The sequence below is a fragment of the Lucilia sericata genome, unplaced genomic scaffold (genome assembly GCF_015586225.1).
Source record: "Lucilia sericata isolate MDLA Ls3-8-SP2 unplaced genomic scaffold, ASM1558622v1 Contig000074F_arrow, whole genome shotgun sequence".
Taxonomy (NCBI): domain Eukaryota; kingdom Metazoa; phylum Arthropoda; class Insecta; order Diptera; family Calliphoridae; genus Lucilia; species Lucilia sericata.
This window is the reverse complement of record NW_023994108.1, coordinates 687167-706095: the sequence shown is the minus strand read 5'-3', so window position 1 is coordinate 706095 and position 18929 is coordinate 687167. Positions and strand designations below refer to the sequence as shown.

Here is an 18929-nt window from a genome sequence, read left to right as displayed (position 1 = left end):
AGGGAACCTTGCATGGGACCGACTGCACCCATGTTATGGACCGATCGTGAAAAAATCTTGAAATAGAATTTTTGTATACCAAACTAATATTTGTGCCAAATTTTGTATCAATAGCTTTATTTGGTAATGAGTAATCTGTAATCTGTATCTATATCATTATTTGGTAATGAATATTGTGCATTTAAGTGATTTTCTGGAGGGGACCTAGTATAAGAGCTATGACCAAATATGGACCGATCGTAAAACTATTTTATAGTGTAATTTATATATATAAGAGCAATATTTGTGCTAAATGTGTGGATATCAATATTTTGTAATGAGTTTTGTGCGTTTAAGTGATTTTCGGGAGGGAACCTTATATGGGAGCTATGACCAAACATGAACCGATCGTGAAAAATTTTGAATTAACATTTCTGTGTACAAAAATAGTATGTATGCCAAATTTTTTATGGGTATCTCCATTTGTTAATGAGTTATGTGCCTTTAAGTGTTTTTCTGAAAGGGACCTTGCATGGGAGCTATGATCAATTATGGACCGATAGGAAAACAATTTCACAGTAATATTTCTGTGTATATGAGCAATACTTGTGTCAAACTTTATATGGATATTTTAATTTAGCAATGAGTAATGCGCGTTTAAGTGATTTTCGGGAAGGGTCCTTGTATGGGAGCTTTGACCAATTATGGACCGATCCGAAAAAACTTTCATAGTAATATTTCTGTATATGTGAGCAATACTTGTACTAAATTTTATATGGATATCTTAATTAAGTAATGAGTTATGTGCGTTTAAGTGATTTTCGGGAGGGGACCTTGTATGGGAGCTATGACCAATTATGGACCGATCGGAAAAAACTTTCACAGTAATATTTCTGTGCATATGGGCAATACTTATTTCAGATTTTATATGGATATCTTAATTTAGTAATGAGTTATGCGCGTTTAAGTGATTTGCGGGAGGCGACCTTTTATGGGAGCTGTGTGCAATTATGGACCGATCGAGAAAATTTTTTCTCTCAATGAATAAGATTTTGATTTGTAAAATTTTGTGAAGATATCAACATTCTGTCCGAAGTTATTAATAAAAAACTCATTTTCCGGGAATATGTACTTTTGTATGGGATGTATATGAAATTATGAACCGATTCTGGCAATTTTCAGCAGGAATCAAGATCTTGTGTAGAAACGAATGTATGTCGACTTTTATGAAATTATCTTGCATAGTTTTCGAGAAAATTACACCAGAATGTGTAAAAAATGCTTATTTTTTCGGAGTTGTTTTAAATTTTGATTCATAACATTTTCCGATGTGAACCGATTTTGCTCATTTTCAATACCAAACTGTACCGGATAATAATGAATATTTTGGCTGAATTTCGTTAATATCCATTGCTTCGTTTTAACGTGAGCGTGTTTTACACAGACAGACGGATGGACAGACGGACATAGCTAAGATGATGTCTACCACCCGTTTTAGAGGACAACGAGATCCAAATGCCGTGGAAGAATTTGTGCCTGTCATATCCGTATTTAAGGATTTTGAAAAGATATATGATGTTGATGCTTTGCGAAGAATGTCATTACTTTTGGAAGATTATGCCTCGTCATGGTGGATTGGTGTGAAGGACAATGTATGTAGGTTTAAGCAGACTATACACCACCCCATTCGGACTACATTCACCCCTCCTGTTCCTGACTGGCGGATTTTTGACAATTTTTTTGAGGCCAAGCAACAAAATAATGAGCCGAGTGATGTGTTCTTTTTTAAGAAGAGACTGCGTTTGTCGCAGCTGAAGGTGTATCCTACTGATACCATTCAACTTAATATGTTATACGGTCTCCTTAATATTAACATTAGAAATCTTGTTCGATGTGAAAATGTTAATATCTTCGAACAATTAATTTCTGCCAGCCGTGAAGCAGAGATGTTTTTATTAAGAGCTCAACCGTTGACAACTGTTCCTGAAGCCAAAAAGAGGTTACTAATACGAATCGCTGTAGCATTTGCCGCGTAAAAGGCCACGACAGAAACCAGTTTTAAAAAAATTAAGCATGACGAATAACAGTCTAAGCAAAATATCAAAATCAACATAAACTTGTGAATCTTGCTATGTATGTGGAGCACCTGGTGTACACAGGTCAAACTGCACTACATGTAGTACAAGCTGTAAGAACAATCCCCAATATTTGGCCTTCAACAAAAATTCGTCCTCTCTTATTGGACATTCATTGCCAATAGCCCAAGTTGAACTTTTTGGTCTTAAAGGTGAAGCCGGTGCTAAAAGCAGTGTTGCAATTTTGGAGTTAAAGAAAATACTCACTTCAAATAAATGCGTTTTTCAAGACGTTCGTGCGGAAGTCACACTTGCAGATGGCTCATTTACTACGGGTAAGGTTATGTTTACCATATGTGAGATCATTATTGGCAACAGAACGCGAAAAATAACACTGATAAAATACCAAATGCCACAAAGAGTAGAACTCTCCTGGGTGCCGACTTCTTGGAACAGGTAGGAATAGTTTTCAACATGACGCAGAAGTACTGGTATTTTGAGGATCAACCAAAACAGAAGTTTTCCATTACCAATTTGATGGAGACGAACATTTGTTATTTGCAAATTAGAGACGAAATTTCCCCATGCTGTATGGCTGTTAGTGAAGTGTCAAAATTCATCAGCTTTGTTGAGGCCCAAAAGATGATTTCAACACTATGTCATACACACAAGAATTCCAATGATTATTCGCACATGCCATACAGAATATATTTCGAGATGCCATTCCTATTGGAGAGAGGATATCTGGTGAAATATCAACTTTATTTGCACTACCAATTAAAGTCCGTAACATCGAGCAAGATGCTTATTTGTCGGAAATATTTATGCCCTTGTACACATTGGAAACAGGATAATCTGTACGTGTTATATAAAAATGTTATTGATGACGACCTCACTTATCAGTTATTGTCATCAACATAGAGGAAGAAGTGACCGACTTAAAAAACGAAGAATTTGATGCATCATCGGGACGATTTCATATGTATATTTTTGTTATTTTTTTAAACATGAATTATATAATTAATTTCATTTTCTTTCAATAATTATTTTAATTTAACTTTTAACGTTTATTTTTTAATTTAAATGATTTTTATCAAATTTGACTGCAGTTTATGTCATAACATTTTAATACAACTCTGTTCATTTAATCATCATTTTAAAAGTTACTTTTAATAAGTGTTTGCGTTTTCGACGGCAATAAATATAATCTTAAAAATAAGATTACTTCAATTTAATTTTTTATTGTAACATATTTTATTTTGTAACTTATTTCATCAAAATTATTTATAATAATCATTATAATCACCCCTATCCCCAATCAACATTACACGTGAAATATGTTCTCTTTTCACTTTTTTCGTTCATTAACGTTTTCGTCGTGAACAAAATTCCCGGTTGTGAAATTTGTTGATAAAATTTTTTAATTATTGAACATGCATACAAAATTATTGTGAATGAATTGTTCACAACAAGTTCACGATAGCAATTTTCCCTTCGAGGGGAATGAGAATTTCAAGGGAACCAAAATTTCACTTCTATTGGCGATAGAGGTGAACATGCATACAAAATTATTGTGAATGAATTGTTCACAACAAGTTCACGATAGCAATTTTCCCTTCGAGGGGAATGAGAATTTCAAGGGAACCAAAATTTCACTTCTATTGGCGATAGAGGTGAACATTTGAAAAATTCAGAATATAAAAAAACTAAACTAATTTGATCAAAATTAAAGTAAAAGTATTTCATATTAAATTCACTACATTTTTAATGATTTATTCCAGGTGGCATACCGTTTCGTTACACTGTCTATTTCAGCAAACAGTGCTTTATGTGTAATTTGTGGTGCTGAGCCCACATTACGTAGCTTACATGAAATTGCAGAAAACACTTTTCGTGGAGAATCAAACATATTACATAGTATGGAGAGATTAATACCGGGAGGTTTGCCAGAACATATTGGATTGGATTCGGGCATTGTAGCCATTATTATTGCCAATATAATGACACGCAAATGTGTATTTTCATCTAATATACATCACAGTGCATCAACAACACGTTACCTCGGAGATTTTTATAATATGGATGTATTGAAAACTTTTTTTGATGATTCCTTTTCGAACGCCTTGTATTATAGGAGTAACTTAACAACAAATAATGTTTGCGAATTAAGCAGTCAATATTGGTCATTGGACACTCATAAGTGTATATCACATTTTGATTTAAATAATAACATAGTTTGTTTATTATTTATTTCATCTATACCAATGCACACTATGAAGTAAGTAAAATTTATTTTATTATAAAATACAATAAACAAATGTTACCTACATATCATTTGAAATCCAAAAAGCCTAATACCCCATTTACACATATATAAAATCAAGTAAATTTTTTACTTTTTACAAATCTATACCGTTTACACTTACTATTTTTGACATTTTTTCTATTATTTTTTAAAATTGTGTTTCATATGAAAAATAAGAAGGAAAGATGGGATATTTATTAAAATTTTATTTATAATAAAAAATAGATATTCAAATATAACATTACCTTTTATTTTAAATTAACTTTTCATTAATTTTTATACCCTATATATAGTGGGGAGAGTATTATGGGTCTGTACTGATGTTTGTATCGCACAAAAATATTGGTCCTACACCCACCTTTAAGTATACCGAACGACTCAAAATAACTTTGGGTTTTTTAACTGATAACTACAATTAATATACTACTATCTCCCCAAAATTGGTACAACTAAGTTTTATATTAGCATGCCGTCGTTTAACCCTTGCCCCCCTATAAAACCTCCATAAAGCCCCCATTAGAAAAATATGTATCTTCGCGGATTCGTTAACTAATGTAATTAATATGTATTTAGAAAAAATACTTGCGTTTTAGCGCAATACAAAAACTCCACATAGGACTTTTTGGAAAACAGTTTTATATTGAAATGTTTCCCATTTTATGTACAGATGCTGAAGATGTTATGATAGATGATGACATCATTCGCTGGGCAATAAGGAGTTTTGACACCTATAAATCTCCGGGCCCTGATGGCATTATTCCAGCGGATCTACAAAATAATTTAGATCGTATCACTCCCTGGCTAAGTAATATTTACAAGGCCTGTTTATACTGGTCCTACATACCTGTACAGTGGACCAGGTGTAACGTGATCTTTATCCCAAAAGGGGGAAAGACATCTCACACCAAGGCAAAAGACTTCAGACCCATCAGTCTGGCGTCATTCTTGCTTAAAACTCTGGAGAGGATAATTGATATCAATGTCAGGATATCTATTGACAAATCTCTACTCTCAAACTCTCAACATGCATACACGAAAGGTAAATCTGTTGAGACGGCTTTACATTCCCTGGTTGGGTACATTGAAAAGTACATGAGCTATGGTAACTTCACTCTGGTTGCCTTTCTCGATATTGAGGGCGCTTTTAATAACGTCAGATCCTCACCTATCTGTCAATCCCTCTCACAGATGGGTGTGGAACGATCCATTGTGAGTTTTGTAAAGAACTTGCTATCTGAACGGACTATTGTATCTTCACTGGGTGATACAACAATCTGTAAAAAGCCATCCGGGGCACTCCTCAAGGAGGGGTGTTGTCCCCTATTCTTTGGAATATGGCAATAAATGAACTATTGGTCAAACTTGACTCACTAGGTTTTAAGACGGTTGCCTACGCTGACGATGTTGCAGTAGCGGTAACTGGTACGCATCTTGAGACTCTGTCTCAGAGATTGGAAGAAGCGCTGAAGATAATAAGCTCATGGAGTGTTAGATGCGGTCTCAGCGTAAACCCAGGAAAAACGGAACTAGTATTGTTCACAAATAAATACAAAATTCCTCAATTCTCCCTTCCACGCCTCAACGGTGAGGTTCTCACACTGTCGGATAGCGCAAAATACTTAGGTGTTATTCTCGACAGAAAACTGTCTTGGAGCTTGAATATCATCTCCAGATCTTCCAAAGCCATTACGGCGTTATACGTTTGTAGAAAGGCTATTGGCCTGCATTGGGGTATCAACCCAGGAAATGTGAATTGGCTATATGAGGCGGTGATTAAACCGATAATGATGTATGGTGTAATTGTCTGGTGGCATGCACTTGACAGAATATCTAACAGAAACATTCTTACCAAAGTTATGAGACAATCTGCTCTTCTCATAACAGGTGTACTTAGGACTACGCCCAGTAAAGCGTTGTTTGCCATGCTGAACTGGCTGCCTGTGGATCTTCTTGCTAAACAACTGGCAATGAATACTGCAGCCAGACTAAGTATTACGAATAGATGGAACTACGGTTCCAGTGGTCATGCAAAGATTGTAAATGTTGTACCAAACCTACATCAAGCTATTGACTACCATATTCCGGAACCGTGCATATCGAGGAACTTCCGGTATAGTTTAATCTGCGATTATAATGAATTAGCACCTGAAAGTGTTGGAAGCTTTAATGTATATACAGATGGCTCAAAAACAACTAAAGGTGTCGGCGGGGGCATATTCATTGAAGAATTCGGGACGAAAATCTCTTTCCGACTCAACGACGAATGTACTATTTTGCAGGCTGAAATCTCAGCTATAAAAAGGGCTTCTAATTGGCTTAGGTACTATCGGATATCCAACAGAGATATCAGAATTTATACTGACAGTCAAGCCGCTATCAAATCCCTGACAGGTGTGTATTCTACATCAAAACTTGTCCAAGAATGCCGGGCGTCTCTAAACGAGATGGCGAGATATTCAAGAATTACCCTTATTTGGGTCAAAGGACACGGGGAAACAATTGGCAATAATACTGCTGACATTCTGGCAAAAGCCGGCACGAGGATGACCATACTGGATATTGACCAGTTCTGTGGTGTCCCCTTAGCGGTCATCAAGAAGCAAATACTTGATTACTGCTTCATTTCAGCCCAGGAGCGATGGTCTCAGGAGCACACTTGCTCGATCGCTAGGCTACTGTGGCCTCGTATGGATTCTCATAAAACATCCTACATTTTAGGGCTAAACAGAATATATCTGAGCGCTTTGTTATCAGTTCTTACAGGTCATTCAAAGTTTGGAAACCACGCTAGACGTATTGGTATTCCATATAATGACTTTTGTAGGAGCTGTCAAAATGAAGAAGAAGAGGAAACTATTACTCATTTTCTGTGTAACTGCCCGGCCCTGGAATCGCTCCGTCATCAGGCGCTGGGTTCGTCTCACTTTTCTGATCTATCTGATCTGTCAGCTATCCAACCTGAGTGTATACTAGCATTCTTGAAATTGTCGAAGTGGGTGTGTAACTAAATACACACTATGATTTTTCTGGTAACAGAGTCTTAACTTCTTCGCTATTCTATACTCATCATTCTACTTTCTATATCTGTTTCTTCACTACTTTCTTTATCACTACTCTTCCCCTTCCAAATGTTTTCCCTTATATTTTCTCTTTACAGACGTTACAAAGGGACCAAATAGGACCCAAGTATAGACTTACTCGTGTTAGTAAGCAGTCTGAAAAACCTAACCTAACCTAACCTATGTACAGATTTTAAGATTTCGTTCGAAATTTGGGCTTAGGGACTTTAAAGGGTATATATAACCAATATTAATACCATGCATCGGATGTTAGCGTTACATCCATAACATCAGCGATATTTACCTTTGTAAATGCAATCTATCCAAATTAGTGGACAAATTGGCCAAAATGAAGAATTTCGAACGGCAATATTAAAACAGGTATTCGGCATCATTTAGACAAATTAAATAAAGAACTAAAAGTCGTGGTCCCAATGAGTATCAAATCTTTGCATATATCTTTATAAATTTCCTTAGCAGTGCTACTTAAAAATATCAATTAAATTAATACTAATAAAGGAATTGTGATTACTTTTCCTGCATAAATTAGCAGAAAATATTAATTTAATTCCTATTAAATAATTTATCTTAGAATTTCGATTGCCCCAAAAGGCAAATAAAATATTATGGCGGTTTTATTATTTAAATCAATATAATTTGAAACACATAGAACTTTTTGTTAGAGAATTTAATATATGGAAATCACATAGGTACTCTTGCTAAATCCTAAACCAATAAACAAATGATAAATGCTTTTGTAAACATGAGTATAACCAGTAGAGCTACAAATTGCAACAATAAAAAAAAATTCGAAAAATCCACATAGTACTAAAATTCAAAAGAGGGACGATATACATATATTCTGGATCCTTACACACAGAAAAAAGAAGAGTTGGAAATTGGTTACTAATACAGTAAATTATTGCGATTATTAAAATATTATAAATATAAACGAATTTCTATATTTACAATTAAAAATTCATATCTATAAAAGAATTACAGTTCCAGTAATTATCAAGAAAGTGTTCTCAATCAATATGTGCTGTTGTTATACTACTTGGATATATCAGTAGAGACAATCAACTGGATTTTAAAAAGATATGTTTTAATAACTAACATTTCGATTACTACAATCAAAATATCTGTTATGAGTATATTTCAGTTTCTGTAACCATCAATGTTTTGTAGACAATTGTAATATTCGGATACAGCAACACTAAATACTTTTGTCTCAATCGAATCAAAGTTTTAATAATAATTTGACATTTTCAAAATAAAAATAACAAAAATAAAATTTATAAAATTTCAACAATTTATATAAAATATTTGTACAATAAGGGTAAGTTTCTATCTAAATATTCAAAATGCATTTGAATGTAACATATTTGCTGATTTCTCCTTTAGCTACATTTCATCAGCCACATAAAAGGCTAGTTTGCAATTGGAGAACATTGGAAATACATATATATATATATATTCCATCCATTAAACATGAAGTATGGATACATTTTAATGTCAAGAAAAGTTTGAAGCTGGAAAAGATTGGAGTACGTTCACAAGCACACAATATTTTCCTGGGTAAAATTCTTGTCAAATGTTATCTAAAAATGTTATTTAAAAATACGAAAATAAAAAAAAAAATACCATGATTCCATTACTATAATCGAATTTTTTAATACCATTTGGAGTTATGTTAACCAATATTTTCGGTTAGTCTATATAAATTATTCGGTACTTTGTATTGAAATATTCGGCTATTACAATTGATTGATGTGATAGTTGTCGTAACCGACCAAATTCGATTGGCAACAAATTCGGTTGCCACAACGAAACTGTTTCCTCTGTGTATAGATTTCGGAATCGATAAAGCCATATCCGTCTGTCTGTTGAAATCAATTTTCTGAAGACCCCAGATATCTTCGGGATCCAAATCTTCAATAATTCTGTCGAACATTCTGTCAAAAAAAATCCACCAATTTTATTAGAATTCAGTTTTAAATTGCAACTTATTAAAAAATACACTTATTACACTGTAAGTATGTCAAAAAGAAACAGAAAAACGTCCAGACACCTAAACATAATTTTGGGTCGTAGAATCTAGTGGCATATTCCGTTTTGAAAAGTTGGGTCAAAATCGGGAGAGATGGCGTATTAAAGTATGAACTTGAGGTGATTATTTCAAATTTTAAATTTTGAAAAAAGTTTTCACGCATAGACATAGGAACTAATTATGAAAAACTAAATATATATGCATAATAATTCAAATGGACTCTAGTTTCATGTATTTATTTACTTTTCTATGCGTAAGAGTTTTGTTTTTTAAATTTAAATAATCGAAAATTACTTCAGAAACAATTTAAACTTTAAAATGCAATATCTCCCGATTTTGACCCAACTTTTCAAAACGGAGTATGCCACTAGATTCTACGATCCAAAATTATGTTTTTCTGTGTCTTTTTGAAAGTTGAAATTTTACATACAGTGTTATCAATTAAAGTAACAAAAATAAGTTTTATTATTATAAATTACAAAATTTCAACTAGTAGTAAAAATACAAATTACATATTATTTTTTATCAATCAATATTGGGAACTAATAATACCATGTAATTCTCCACTATTTGCGTATACAAAATATAGTATAATGATGTTCATAGAAATGTGACTAAATTGAAAATCGTAAAGAAAATATCTATTAAAGGCCTGCACACTAAATTTGCAGATTTTCGTATAGATTCTACAACATTTAACATAATTATAAACTCAAAAGGCCTTTTCAGGGGGTACGGTTGTATGAGGGCTAGGCGAAATAATGGACCGATTTCAACCATTTTCAATAGCGTTCATGGGTCAAAAGAAGAGCATGTGGCAAATTTCATCAAATTATCTTTAAAATTGCACAAGGTTTACATGGACAGACGGACATAGCTTAATTGATTCAGAGAGTGATTCTGAGCCGATGGTATACTTTTACAAACATCAGCAAAAACACGTAATACCCTCCCTACTGTAGTGGCGTAGGGTATATTCAGTGATCAGCTGTTGAATTAACTTCACATTATGAGTGCACCCTGGTGGATAGGTAAAACATTAATATTTCTTTCAGCGCTAATACAGCTTTTATTTGTTTGTGTGTATGTTATGTGTGAAATGTGTACAGAGATACAAGTCGATACAAAATGCGACTTACACTAGAAATCATATAAATATTTATTTGTTATTGTTGTTTTTTACTTTGATGCATATTTGTTTGAGGGTGGTAATACAGTGGATAGGTAAAACAGTTATTAATTCTTTCTGCGCTATTACAGCCTAGTGGCGATCCACACTACGAAACTTTTGTTGTAGAATTGTATGTCCTGGAAGCTTTAGTTGAGAAACTTTTTTTTAATTCTCATTTAAAGTTTCCTTAATATCTGCATATAGAAACGTTTGTTTCAGAAACTACTTGTTAATTGCATTGATTTGTTTTTGTACGAATAAGAAGAATAACAAAAAAAAAACAAGTTTCCAAGTACGAGAAACTCCGTACCGCGAGAGAGATGATTGATATTTCATTCTCTTTTTCTCACACACAAATTGAAAAGTTTCCCAAAAAAAGTTTCCTTGTGTAGACTTTTATCCTATACGAACAATTGGGGCGAGCGACGAATATTTCGGAACGAAAAAAGCAGAGTTCCTCGCAAGCAGTGTTGCCAGAACTCCCTCAGAATAAAGTGCAAAATGGCGGTCAAAAAAGTCCAAATTCGTTGAAAAAAGTGTTAAATTCAAATCAAGTTTTTAAAAGTCCATTAAGCCATGTTTACCCGTCTGTGCGACTGGCTGTCCAGGTATAATGTACAGGTCGCAATTTTTCACATAATTCAACGAAAATGCAAAAAACTATTTCAAATTGGTCCATGATTTGACCTTGCCTATATAAATATTCCTTTACAAAATCAATAAGGGGTAATTTAAAAAAAAATCGAACAAAAAAGTAGGATTTTGAACATGATCCTCCCCGATTTCGATGAAATTCGGTACACACATTCTTCATGTAAATACGGAATTTAAAGTTCTCCAAAATTTTCAAATTCGTTACGGTCCAGATTTTATCGATGTTTAAAGATCATATTTTTTTGGATTTTTTTCAACAAGCATTAAATTTTACATAGTATATTTTCTGAACTGTTAATCCGATTTTAATCGTTTTAGTTCCCAATTAAAGCCTATGTCTTGTAGTTTGATAATATTCAAGATATTTAAAAATTTAATGTTTTATTTGATGATGACAAAAAAGTTTAAGAATTTGAAACAAAAATTAAATTGTTTATGAACAAAAAATTAAAATTTTTGAAATTTGTATGGAAATAATGTGGATTATTTTACTAAAAGTTGATTTACTTGATGCCCCATTGTTTCATTCTGAACTTTTATTGAAAACACTATAGGCAATCTTATATGAAGGAATAAAGAAAATCTACACTTTTCGAGATATCCTTGATTAAAGGACGTTGTTTGATGTCCTTACGTTAAAACTGAAATATTTTAAATAAAATATTTTCAAACTACAAGACATAGGTTTTAATTAGGAACTAAAACGATAAATATTTTAGAAAATATACGATGTCAAATTTAATGCTGGTTGAAAAAAATCTTAAAAAATTTGAATTTTGAACCTTGATAAAATCTAAACCGTAATGAATTTGGAAATTTTGGAGAACTTTAAACTTCGTATTGTTACAAAGAATAAGTATATACATACATATGTATGTTTTAAGTAACTAATAACACTAGATAACAACGATTTTGTTTAGGATATAAAACCTATATGGTTTTCTTTGTTTAGGACGTCTAAGACCAGAAAAAGTATGTATTAAAAAAATCTAGAACGTCAAATCTTTTAATTATTTATTAAAAAATGCTAAAAAAAGGGTTAAATTCGAAAGGAAAAATTTTATATTTATAGTTTTAGTTATTTTTTATATAAACAATTTTATGGGTCTTATTCACAACACTTTAGCAAAGGTATTCTTATTGCAAAAATATTGAAAATTCAGTTGAAATAATCTTAAATCTCGGTGAATAGATGTCAGGTTTATTACTCATACTTCCAAGAGCTTTTAGGAAACAATATAAATGTTAATATGACAAATGAATTATGAGGGTTATATTCATATACGCAAGTTTGTAATTTCTCCTCTATATAAATCCTCTTTCAGAAAATAAATTTATTCTCAATAAATTATTAAAACATTTTAGTATTATGATACATTCGAAAAAATTATTTGTTTTAAAACATCCTTCTTAGAGCTCGGTCCGTGATCCAAACCATTAAGATCGTATTCCGAAAATAAAACTCTAACTTAGAGAACTGAAAAAATTTAGTTTTGAGATGTTTTGTGAAATTTTAAGAAATTCTCACAAAATTTTTTTTGCATATGTTTATTGTAATTTATAATTTACACTGTAAATTAAATTAAGAAGTGAATTATTTTAAATATTATTGTGTAATAATTGTAAAAAATGTTTGAAAAAATAAGCTAAAAGAGCGTTGTTTTGTTAAAAATTTGGTGTCACTACAATGAAGTGACTACATCCTAAAAAGGCTAACATCTTCCAAAAAGATTTAAAAAAAAAATCATTAAAATTTAAAATATACAATAAAATAAAAATGTATGAGCATGTAAAAACAGGTAAAAGTTCGGGAATGCCGAATCTTACATACGCACCAACACAACACGTTTTACCAAAATTTGCTCATTTATTATATTTATGCTTAAATTTTATTATCGTGTATCGGTTTTATTTTCGGAATACGATCTTAATTCATTTGTTACATCAACATTTATATTGTTTCCTAAAAGCTCTTTAAGTATGAGTAATAAACCTGACATCTATTCACCAAGATTTAAGATTATTTCAACTGAATTTTCAATATTTTTGCGATAAGAATACATCTGCTAAAGTGTTGTGAATAAGACCCATAAAATTGTTTATATAAAAAATAACTAAAACTATAAATATAAAATTTTTTCTTCCGAACCCTTTTTCAGCATTTTTTCTTAATAATTAAAAGATTTGACATCCTAGATTATTTAAATACTTTTTCTGGTCTTAGACGTCCTAAACAAAGAAAACCATACAGGTTTTATATCCTAAACAAAATCGTTGTTACCTAGTGTTATTAGTTATTTTATATACATACATACATACATACATACATACATACATACATACATACATACATACATACATACATACATACATACATACATACATACATACATACATACATACATACATACATACATATACTTATTCTTAGGGGCATTAACAAATTTTCGAACAGGTTTTGTACCTTACCCTTTCCGAATTTGATAAAACTTGGTACACACATTCTTTGTATCAATACGAAGTTTAAAGTTCATCAAAATTTCCAAATTCATCACTAATTTAATACCACAGTTATTGTAATTTTCATTGTTTTATGTCATACTCAACTTATAATTACAATATTCTTGTTTTAAATTTTTTTGTCTTAATTATTGTCGGGAAAAGTACTAAAATAAAGTAGACTGTGTGAATTGAAACAATAACAACATAATAAGAAATAGAACTGTGAAAATAAAATAAAATAAGATCAATATCCCTCTCTGAGTAACATAACAAACTTCTTTATATATTACAAAAACAAAATAAAAATCAGCTGATATATTATAAATAAACCACGACGTAACAGTGCTGCCAGTCGATATAAATATATTCCATTCCCAATTACACAATATTAAATCCCGCGATAGTTAAATTAATAAATTAAAAAATAAATAAATTTAAAATGATTTGTTCCCATTCATTCTGTTCTAATTCCGATAATAATGATAATATGATAGCTTGTTGGATATACAATCGTATATATCATTCTAAATGCTTGTTAATTCCTGTACATGTTGCTGATGATATTAATGGAAATTATGGATTACGTTGGTGGTGTAGTAACTGTAGAAAGATAGATACGGACTTTTTTCAGTTTGTGAAATCTAATCGTGATAAATTTAATGACATTAAAAATGAATTTATGGTTCTTTCAACAATGATTCAAAATTATGAGCAAATGTTTGAAAGCTTTATTCATTGGATAAACTTTGTAAGTCTGGTATTTCATCTCCAAAACGTAAGAGGACTTCAAAACGACTCGCCTCAAAACCATCTGATTCTCCTGCAGCTTTTAACGATGATGTTACCAATACTATTACATTGCCGTCTACTAGCATGAAAAATGCTATTTTTGTTGATCGTTTAGCATCTGAAACATCTGTCGATGAGGTTTCTAATTATATAATTTCTAAACTAGGCTGTGAATGTCAATTATAAAGAAAGAATTTTGGCCATCTAACTCCATAGTGCGTGAATATATCTACAAAGAAAATCCAAAGAATGATATAGCGTATCTTCCTAATACTTCAATTTCTGCATCAAAAAACTAATTAACGCTCCTGTTAACATCATCACAATTATTTACCAAAATGTTAGAGGTCTAAATACAAAATTATCATCTCTTTATGCAGATAGTTTTTGCTTCAACCAACATATTATCGCTTTCACTGAAAGCTGGCTCCATAATAATATTTTTAACTCCGAAATTCTATGTACAAACTATCAGATTTTCAGACGTGATAGAAACAAAGGTCATAGCAAGAGTGGTGGTGTCCTGATTGCTGTAGTTTATAACTTTTCTGCTGACGAAGTAGTTTAAAAAAAACCCGTCAATGTAGAAATTCTATGTGTGCAAGTGAACATGATAAACAAAATATTATATTATTTGCTCTTACATTCCCCCTAAATCTCCTATCGAAGTTTATGAGGAGCATGGGAAAGTTGTTGATGAAATTTTAACCAAAATGCAATCTTCTGATTCTTTAATTCTGATTGGTGATTTCAATATTCCGTCAATATCCTGGACATATGATAGTGACAATAACTGCCTGTTGCCATTATTTTCAAATGAAATAATGGCTGATTTTATCAATGGATTATCCAGTAACTGCCTTTTCCAAATAAACAATGTTGAAAATTATTATGAAAAATTACTTGACTTAGTCTTTGTCTGTGAACCAGCTGATTATTGTGTTTCAAGAACATCCCCAATTTCTAATCCTGAAGATCGATATCATCCAACACTTAAAATCGAATATAATTGCCCATACTCAATTGGTAATAAAATTCGAACCGTTGATAAAATCTTTTGTTTCAAACAAACAAATTACAAAAAACTCATTGATGCTTTATCTGGAGTCAAATGGATTGATATTTTTGCCCTACACAATAATAATTTGGATGATATGATAAAATCTTTTTACAAGATCTTACTCAAATGTTTTTCACAATCTATTCCAATAAAAACTCCTAAAAATATTAATGGTCCTCCGTGGAATACCAAACGTCTTTCATTCCTTAAAAATAGAAGAAACAAAATGTATAAGAAATACAAATCTCATGGTTCATGAATTAACTACATTAACTATTCTATTGCAAGATCAGAATTTAATAAGAATAATCGCTTAGCCTACAATAATTATTTATGCAAAATGAAGTATAATTTAAATTTATGCAAAATGAAGTATAATTTAAGGGATAATCCTAAATCTTTCTACGCATTTGTTAATTCGAAAAGGAGATCTCTCGATTTTCCAACTACAATGAAATTTAATGATGTTATAACTACTGATGTTGCTGCGATAAGTAATATGTTTGCTGATTTTTTCTCCACAACTTACTCATCGACTGAATTTAACAACAATATCCAATACCCATATAGTCTCCCCGAAACAACAGTTAATTTTTCTTCTATTGCTGAAGATACTGTTCTGAAAAGTCTTTTAAATATTAAATTGTCATATGCTACAGGACCAGATGGAGTTCCAAGCTGTATTTTAAAACGATGTTCTCATGTACTATATATTTGACATATCTCTTCAATAAGTCTATAGAATTGACTTATTTTCTTGAATTCTGGAAAGATTCATTCATCATACCTTTATTCAAGTCTGGTACCAGGTCTCAAGTTTCTAATTATAGAGGCATTTCAAAGTTAAGCTCTATTCCGAAATTATTTGAAAAAATTATTACAGATGTATTATCCCATCAAGTATCATCTATAATTACTGGTCATCAACACGATTTTCGTAAATCGCGTTCTACGATCACAAATCTACTTGATCTGACAACTTTTGTCAATGAAGGTTTTGTCAATGGTAAACAAACTGATGCAATATATACCGATTTTAGTAAAGCGTTTGATAGAGTTAATCACAAATTGCTTATTTTTAAACTACATCGAATGGGATTCTGTAACTCACTACTAAAATGGACTGAATCTTACTTAACTGGCCGTAAACAATGTGTAAAATTTCATGATACTCTTTCTACTGCTATTAATGTTCCCTATGGTGTACCTCAAGGCAGCCATTTAGGCCCTCTCTTATTCGCGCTTTTCATTAATGATCTTCCCTTATCGCTCCAATATACAAAATGCTTAATGTATGCTGATAATGTTAAATTGCTACTTTCATTTAGTGACCAACACGACCAATCTCTCCTTCAAATCGACATTAACTTCTTCACTGTTTGTTGCAAAAACAACTTAATGGACCTTAATAATAAAAAATGCAAATATATGGTTTTTTCTAGATCGCTTCCTAAAAATGGTTACTATTTGATGAATGATATGCGACTGGATATGGTTCATACATTTAACGATCTTGGTATTTTATTGGACAGACGATTAGACTTTCGTGATCATATATCGAGGACAATAAATAAAGCAACTGGTGTACTGGGCTTTATAAAACGCTGGGCAAAGGAGTTTTCTGATCCATATACAACAAAACAATTATACACAACTCTTGTTAGACCAATTCTCGAATATGGTTCTGTTATATGGGATCCGACATACAATGTACAGTCCAATTCGATCGAATCTGTCCAAAAGCAGTTTCTTCTATTTTGCCTCCGTGGACTTGGATGGAATATTAATGTCAGATAACCTCCATATAAAAGTCGTCTTGCCTTAATTAAGCTTCCTACACTCCACAGTCGAAGAAAAATGCTCAACATAACCTTTTTAATCAATCTCATCAATGGAAAACTACATTCTGAGCTTCTTATTAGTAAAATCAATATAAACATACCTCAGCGTCCATCGAGATATTACCAGTTTTTGATTGTAAAATATTTTCGTTCTAATTATGCGAATTCAGTTCCATTCCGCCGTATTTGTATTGAATTTAATAACCTATATCATATTATAGATTTTAATAAAAGCGTGGATATTATTAGTAGAGATATAATATTTTACTATAACAATTAATTCTACTACTACAAATTCTTTTCTTTATACAATTCCATTCTGATTCCTGTATAACAAATTTATATAACAATTTTATTATTATATGTATGTATCTATATCTAAATAGTCTGTAAGGATTGTATTTCCATAGACTTCAAATAAATAAAATAAAATTACGGTTTAGATTTTATTAAGGTTCAAAGTTCAAATTTTTTAAGATTTCAACAAGTATTAAATTTGACATCGTATATTTTCTAAAATATTTATCGTTTTAGTTCCTAATTATGTCTTGCAGTTTGAAAATATTTTATTTAAAATATTTCTGTTTTAGGGTTTGAATCATGACATCAAACAACATCTTAGTCAAGGATATCTCAAAAAAGGCACCTTATGTTTTCTTTATTCCTTCACATAAGATTGCTTATAGTGTTTTCAATAAAATATAAAAATTTCAGAATAGGACAATGAGGGGATCTCAAGTAAATCAACTTTTAGTAAAATAATCCACATCATTTCCATATAAATTTCAAAAATTTTATTTTTTTGTTCATGAACAATTTAATTTTTGTTTCAAAATTTTAAATTTATTTTTGTGTTCATCAACAAATAAAACTTTAAATTTTTAAATATCTTGAATATTATCAAACTACAAGACATAGGCTTTAATTGGGAACTAAAACGATTAAACGATCGGATAAACAGTTTAGTAAATATACGATGTTACATTTAATGCTTGTTGAAAAAAATCAAAAAAAAAAAAAAAATATGAACTTTAAACATGTTCAAAATCCTACTTTTTTGTTCGAAATTTTTTGAAATTACCACTTATTGATTTTGTAAAGGGATGTCGCTACTTTATTAATATACTTTGGGTTTCATTATTAAACAATTTGTTTATATACTACATATAAATTGCGTTGCACAGTGGGGCAGAATCGAAATTTTTTGGAAATAAATCTGGCATTTCTAAACGGCTGATCCGATCGGTATAAAATTTGACGTGAGCGTAGCCAAGGAGTATTCGAGTTTAAGTTTTGAAGATGAACCCTGCAGATGCCCCAGGGACGGCGCTGTGGCGGCTCAAAGTAGGGTACCTACGACATGTAAAATTTTTAAACTCGTGCCATTTTTTTGTTTTTCACCCAAATACAAAGATTTTTATATTTTCTGAAAGCGCTCGACGAG

General features: G+C 31.4%; 1 protein-coding gene across 2 annotated transcripts in view; it reads left to right on the top strand.

The window, feature by feature from the left end:
- Positions 1-18929, top strand: part of LOC119616477 (protein fuzzy homolog) — a 194305-nt gene that overhangs the window by 79665 nt on the left and 95711 nt on the right. The window contains exons 3-4 of one of the 2 annotated variants that reach the window (XM_037972838.1): positions 3836-4332; positions 17087-17773. In XM_037972838.1, coding sequence (XP_037828766.1) covers positions 3836-4332; positions 17087-17441 — 852 coding nt within the window. In that variant the 3' untranslated portion in view covers positions 17442-17773. Of the gene's footprint in view, positions 1-3835; positions 4333-17086; positions 17774-18929 lie in introns of those variants that run through there. The other variant, XM_037972839.1, reaches the window with a different exon arrangement.